This window comes from Pongo abelii, chromosome 1, assembly GCF_028885655.2.
Source record: "Pongo abelii isolate AG06213 chromosome 1, NHGRI_mPonAbe1-v2.0_pri, whole genome shotgun sequence".
Taxonomy (NCBI): Eukaryota; Metazoa; Chordata; class Mammalia; order Primates; family Hominidae; genus Pongo; species Pongo abelii.
In genome coordinates, this window is record NC_071985.2 from 232,712,740 (window position 1) to 232,719,089 (window position 6,350).

A 6,350-nucleotide genomic window follows, 5' to 3' on the forward strand; every position below is an offset into this window, starting at 1 on the left:
AGCCTCTACCTCCAGAGCTCACGCGAGCCTCCCGTCTCAGCCTCCTGAGTAGCTGGGACCTCAGGCGCGCGCCACCACCGCTCCCGGCTAATTTCTTTTTGATTTTTTGTAGAGATGGGGTCTCACTATGTTGCTCAGGATGGTCTTGAACTCCTGGACTCAAGTGTTCCTCCCCCCTTGGCCTCCAAAAGTGCTGGGATTACAGGCATCGGCACCATGGCGGTCACATTTACCATTTCGAAGCTTAGAATTTCGACGCCTGGCGCGGTGGCTCAGGCCTGTAATCCCAGCAGAGGCCAGGAGTCCGAGAGCAGCCCGGCCAACGCAGGAAGACGCCCCCTCTACAAAAAACACTAAAAATTAGCCGGGCGTGGCGGCGCGCGCCTGACGTCCCAGCTACTAGGGAGGCAGAGGCCGCGGCGTGCCGAGGTCGGGCCGCTGCACCCCAGCCAGGGCGACCGGGCGAGACCCCGTCTCAAAACGAGTAAGAAAACAAAGTGCAAGGTTCAGAGGCAACGGGCACTTTCACAGCGATGCGACCATCTCCACCTCGGTTCCTTAACATCCTCGTGGCCCCGGGGGGCGGCCTGGCCCTCCCCGGCCGCGGGGACCCCGACGCGGGTCCGCTGCCCTCACGGCGCCCTCGGAGCCACAGCTGCGGCCAGGGCCGTGCTCCGGAACGGTTCGCGCTGCGCTGCGCTGCGCTGTTGTTTATCCGTCGTCCGCGGATGGCCACCGGCGCTGCGGCCCCGTTCTCCTTTCAGTCCCCGCCGTGGCCCTACATCCGCTTCCCAACCCAAGCTACCACCGCGAGTTCTGAGGCGCAACCCGGCACCCGCGGGTTGACGGGAGGCGACCTTCGCCCCGGAAGTCATCGCAGGCGCTGACCCGGAAGTGCTCGTGACCACCATTTCCGACCCGAGCAAGATGGCAGCGACGCGGCGCGTGCGTTGTTGAGTATCCGGGACGCCGGCCTGCAGGCGCCATGGTTTTCCTCACCGCGCAGCTCTGGCTGCGGAATCGCGTCACCGACCGCTACTTTCGGATCCAAGAGGTGCTGAAGCACGCCAGGGTGAGTGCCGCCCGCCCGGCCTGGGCACTGGGCGCCCGGGGGATCCCGCGGGCCAAGGGGCAGCCGGGGCGGGCCCCGTTGACAACCCTGGTTTCTCGTTTTCTGACCCAGCATTTCCGGGGGAGGAAAAATCGTTGCTACACGTTGGCGGTCAGAACCGTGATTCGAGCCTTTGTGAAATGCACCAAAGCCCGATACCTGAAGAAAAAGAACATGAGGACCGTAAGCGTGGACCCGGGACACCCGCCGGCCAGCGCACTCGCGTCCCCTCCGTCTCTGCCCCGCGACCCACCTAGTGTGCAGCCGCCCGGCCACCCTTAGCTCCTTGCTTTCATACCTCGCTTCGAAACTCCGACAAATTATGTCGCCCCGTAGGCAGACTGCGGGACATCCGTTCTCCCGCCCCCCCCCCACCCCCACTGTCACCCCCTGCTCCAGCCCCTCGCCCGGGCCACTGCAGCCGCCTCCTTGCATCACCAGCCACCGCCCTAGTCGCTGCTGCTCTCATCCTTCCGGTGGCTTCCCTTCTCTCTGGCAGCTGAAGTCAACCCAGCCCCTTGCCAACCCTCCAGGGCTACTATCTGCTGCTGTGGTCCTCTTTGAAGAGACCACGCCTGCTGCCAAGCTCTGCACACCCGGAAACCCCCGCATTTCCGGGAGGCTGGCGCCTCCACTCTGTCCACGTGCCACCTCATTACTGCGCCTCACCGCTCCCGCCTCAGCCTCATGAACCTAGCATCTAACGTACCCCGTTTTTTTTTTCTTACCCCGAGACGGAGTCTCGCTCTGTCGCCCAGGCTGGAGGGCTATGGCGCGATCTAGGCTCAATGCAACCTCCGCCTCCCGGGTTCAAGCGATTTTCCCGCCCCAGTCTCCCAAGTAACTGTGACTGCAGGTGTGCACCACCAAGCTATTTTTTGTATTTTTAGTAGAGACCGGGTTCCGCCATGTTGGTCAGGCTGGTCTCGAACTCCGGATCTGAAATGATCTGCCTGCCTTGCCCTCCCAAAGTGCTGGGATTACAGGCGTGAGCCACTGCACCCAGCCTGGTTTTTGCTGTTTTTAATTTTGAAACAGGGTCTTGATTTCGCTCAGGCCAGAGTGTGATGGCACCATCATAGTTCACTGACTTTGCTATTTACTTTTAGAAAAACATTCTTTAGATCAATTAGAGGCTTTGCTGGGACATAACATCCAGAAGTCATTTTTAAGTATTTTCATGTTTTCTTATTTCAGCTCTGGATTAATCGAATTACAGCTGCTAGCCAGGAACATGGACTGAAGTATCCAGTGCTCATTGGCAATTTAGTTAAGGTATGGGTGAGTATGTGGGCCCCACTGAAATTCTGGACATCTGCAGAAACCATCATGCAGGACGTGGCGGTGCTTCCTGCAGCCCCAGCTAATCAGGAGGCTGAGGCCAGAGGATCCCTGGAGACTGACTTCTGGGCTGTAGTTTGCTATGCTGATGGGGTGTCCATGTTAAGTTTGGTATCAATATGGTGACCTCTTGGGAGCAGGGGACCACCACGTTGCCTAAGGAGGGGTGAACCAGCCCAGGCTGGAAACAGCAGGTCACAATTCCCATGTTGATGAGTGATGGGATTGTGCCTAGGAATAGTGCCAGCAACAGCCTGGGCAACCTAGTGAGACCACTCTACAAAAATATAAAATTTGCTGGGTGTGGTGGTACAGACCTGTAGTGTCAGCTACTAAGGAGTCTGAAGCAGGGGGATCACTTTGAGCCCTCAGGAGTTTGAAGCTGCAGTGAGCTGTGATGGTAGCACTGCACTCCAGCGTAGGTGAGAGCAAGACCCCATCTGACAGAATAAAGAAAGCCATGGCTGGGCGGGGTGGCTCACGCCTGTGATCCCAGCACTTTGGGAGGCTGAGGTGGATAGGAGATGGAGACTAGCCTGGCCAACGTGGCGAAACCCTGTCTCTACTAAAAATACAAAAATTATCCAGGCGTGGTGGCGGGCACCTAGAATTCCAGCTACTCTGCAGGCTGAGGCAGGAGAATCGCTTGAATTTGGGAGGTGGAGGCTGCAGTGAGCCGAGATCACGCCACTGCACTCCGGCCTGGGCAACAGAGCAAGACTCCATCTCTAAATAAATAAATCAAACCCTCCCATCAGACCTGGCGCAGCCTGGTAGCGGTCCATGCGGCAGAGGCGAGGGGTGCCACTCCAGCTGCACTGTAGCTGCACTCTGTCTCGGTGTGGGGTTCTGGCATGACTGGGAGCTTACCACACTGGCTGGCAGCAGAGCAGAATTGGAAACAGGGCATGTGTTTCTGGGATGTAAATCCTGATGTTTCCCCATTAAGAAAAAAGAGGCCGGGCACGGGGGCTCACAACTGTAATCCCAACACTTTGGAAGGCCGAGGTGGGCAGATCACGAGGTCAGGATATCGAAACCATCCTGGCTAACAGGTGAAACCCCATCTCTACTAAAAATACGAAAAATTAGCCGGGCATGGTGGCCGGCGCCTGTAGTCCCAGCTACTCAGGAGGCTGAGGCAGGAGAATCGCTTGAACTTGGGAGGCGGAGGCTGCAGTGAGCCGGAGGCTGCAGTGAGCCGGAGGCTGCAGTGAGCCGGAGGCTGCAGTGAGCCGAGTTCACGCCACTGCACTCCAGCCTGGGCGACAGAGTGAGACTGTCTGAAAAAAAAAAATTGTGTAGAAAAACTTGACTTTAACTTCAAAATTTAATTTAAAAGTTTAAACAGGCCGGGCGCGGTGGCTCACGCCTGTAATCCCAACACTTTGGGCGGCTGAGGCGGGTGGTTCACAAGGTCAGGAGATCAAGACCATCCTGGCTAACACAGTGAAACCCTGTCTCTACTAAAAATACAAAAAAATTAGCCAGCTGTGGTGGCAGGCGCCTGTAGTCCCAGCTACTCGGGAGGCTGAGGCAGGAGAATGGCGTGAACCCGGGAGGCGGAGCTTGCAGTGAGCCGAGATTGCGCCACTGCACTCCAGCCTGGGTGACAGAGTGAGACTCGTCTCAAAAAAAAAAAAAAAAAGTTTAAACAATGAGGCTGGGTGCGCTGGCTCACACTTGTAATCCCAGTACGTTGAGAGGCAGAGGCGGGCTGATCACCTAACGTCAGGAGTTTGACACCAGCCTGGCCAATGTGGTAAAACCCTGTCTCTACTAAAAATACAAAATTAGCCAGGCGTGGTGGTGGCATGCGCCTATAATCCCAGCTACTCGGGAGGCTGAGGCAGGAGATTGGCTTGAATCCAGAAGGCAGAAGTTGCAGTGAGCTGAGATCACACCAGTGTACTCCAGCCTGGGCGACAGTGCGTGACTGTCTCAACAACAACAAAAAGTTTTAATAATGAGTGATTTCTGATGACATAGCAGGTGAAATAGGAACTTACAGAAAGGAAGGGGAATGTTTTGGAGTAAACGGATGGTTTATGCAAGTGTAGTAAAATCTTGGTGATTACTGAATCTGGTCATTATGCTAGTCCCTCTGCTTTTGTGTACGTTAAGTTTTTCCTAAAAGGTTGAGGGGTTGGGCATTTTGCAGAAGGCAGTCTTTGGTGCTTTACAAAGATCTTCAGGGTAGGCTTAGGAGGTTTGACTTTCCTATTTTACTCAGGGAAGTGTAGTTAAGAAAGGAGACAGACTTGGCCGGGCATGGTGGCTCACGCCCGTAATCCCAACACTTCGGGAGGCTGAAGCGGGTGGATCACAAGGTCAGGAGATCGAGACCATCCTGGCTAATATGGTGAAACACCATCTCTACTAAAAATACAAAAAATTAGCCAGGCGTGGTGGCAGGCACCTGTAGTCCCAGCTACTTGTGAGGCTGAGGCAGGAGAATGGCATGAACCCTGGAAGTGGAGCTTGCAATGAGCTGAGATCACACCACTGCACTCCAGCCTGGGCGACACAGTGAGACTCTGTCTCAAAAGAAAAAAAAAAGAAAGGAGACAGACTTTGCACAAAGCATACAGGTCACAGGTAGTACAGTTAGGCCACTTTGTCCTTGATAGCCGATTTTGTGGGGTTTTTTTTTTTTTGATACAGTCTCACTCTTGCTCAGGCTGGAGTGAAGTGGCGCAATCTTGGCTCACTGCAAGCTCCGCCTCCCGGGTACACACCATTCTCCTGCCTCAGCCTCGTGAGTAGCCGAGACTACAGGTGACCACCACCATGCCCAGCTCATTTTTTTGTATTTTTGGTAGAGACAGGGTTTCACCGTGTTAGCCAGGATGGTCTTGATCTCCTGACCTGGTGATCCGCCCGCCTCAGCCTCCCAAAGTGCTCAGACTACAGGCGTGAGCCACCGTGCCTGGCCTTGTGGTTTTTTTTTCTTGTATTTTTTAGTACAGACGGGGTTTCTCCATGTTGGTCAGACTAGTCTCGAACTTCCAACCTCAGGTGACCTGCCTGCCCTGGCCTCCCACTGGGATTACAGGCGAGACACCGTGCCCGGCCTTGGTAGCTGAATTTAATGCTCAAAGAGATGGCGCCCCTTCTTTTCTGCTCCTTAAACTCTGGCATTGTTCACTAGCTTCTGAAATCCTCTGCAGTTCTTAGCTCTCTCGAGACAGCCCCCGTTTCTGCTCCTTAAACTCTGGCATTGTTCACTAGCTTCTGAAATCCTCTGCGGTTCTTGTGGGCACTTCCAGGTTGGCTTAAAGGGTTACCCTAGGCCAGCAGTCAGCTCAGTCAGGGTGGTGACCAAGGACCCTGAACAAGGTGTTTGGTTCCCTGGGCTGACATCAGGACTGGACTCCAGCCTCCCTGCAGATTCCACAGGTGCCTCCCTCACCCTTATCCACATTTTTCCTTCAGCATCCTGCCTGGAAGTCCTCTGCTGTGCCACCCAGATAGGATTCTCCTAGGCCTTCCCTCCCCCCAGGCGAGTGTGCAGCTGGGTTCTTCCTGAGCCAGCGCCGCGACCACACAGAGCCGGAGTGTGTGTCTCACACTGACTGCAGGTTCTGATTCATTCTTTTCCCAGTGCCAGGTGGAGCTCAACAGGAAAGTCCTAGCGGATCTGGCCATCTACGAACCAAAGACTTTTAAATCTTTGGCTGCCTTGGCCAATAGGAGGCGACACGAAGGATTTGCTGCTGCCTTGGGGGATGGGAAGGAACCTGAAGGCATTTTTTCCAGAGTGGTGCAGTACCACTGAGAACTGTTGCTGTATTGATTAGGAAAAGACACAGAGTAATTTGCAGTTTGTTTGATTTGTACTTTTGTTTATCTACATCCCAATAACAGACATGAGGATGGCCCGGTCTCTCTGGGACAG

At 54.9% G+C, this 6,350-nt stretch overlaps 1 protein-coding gene across 2 annotated transcripts; it reads left to right on the forward strand.

The window, feature by feature from the left end:
* Positions 1–651: 651 nt before the first annotated feature.
* On the forward strand, positions 652–6,275 carry MRPL20 (mitochondrial ribosomal protein L20). 2 transcript variants are annotated; one of them, XM_024255420.2, is made up of 4 exons: positions 652–1,072; positions 1,184–1,294; positions 2,309–2,386; positions 6,057–6,275. In XM_024255420.2, the coding sequence occupies exons 1-4, from the start codon at positions 986–988 to the stop codon at positions 6,228–6,230; spliced, it is 450 nt and encodes a 149-aa protein (XP_024111188.1). In that variant the 5' UTR covers positions 652–985; the 3' UTR covers positions 6,231–6,275. The 2 variants fall into 2 exon arrangements, with proteins under 2 accessions (XP_024111188.1, XP_024111185.2); XM_024255417.3 differs by lacking the exon at positions 6,057–6,275 and having other exon boundaries at positions 886–1,072; positions 2,309–4,111.
* Positions 6,276–6,350: the final 75 nt, after the last annotated feature.

Bases quoted from the DNA above. Each gene is read 5' to 3' on its own strand.
- MRPL20 (XM_024255417.3), top strand. From the start codon at position 986: ATGGTTTTCCTCACCGCGCAGCTCTGGCTGCGGAATCGCGTCACCGAC. The intron at 1,073-1,183 runs GTGAGTGCCGCC...TTTCTGACCCAG, and splicing joins AGGTGCTGAAGCACGCCAGG to CATTTCCGGGGGAGGAAAAA. The intron at 1,295-2,308 runs GTAAGCGTGGAC...TTCTTATTTCAG, and splicing joins AGAAAAAGAACATGAGGACC to CTCTGGATTAATCGAATTAC.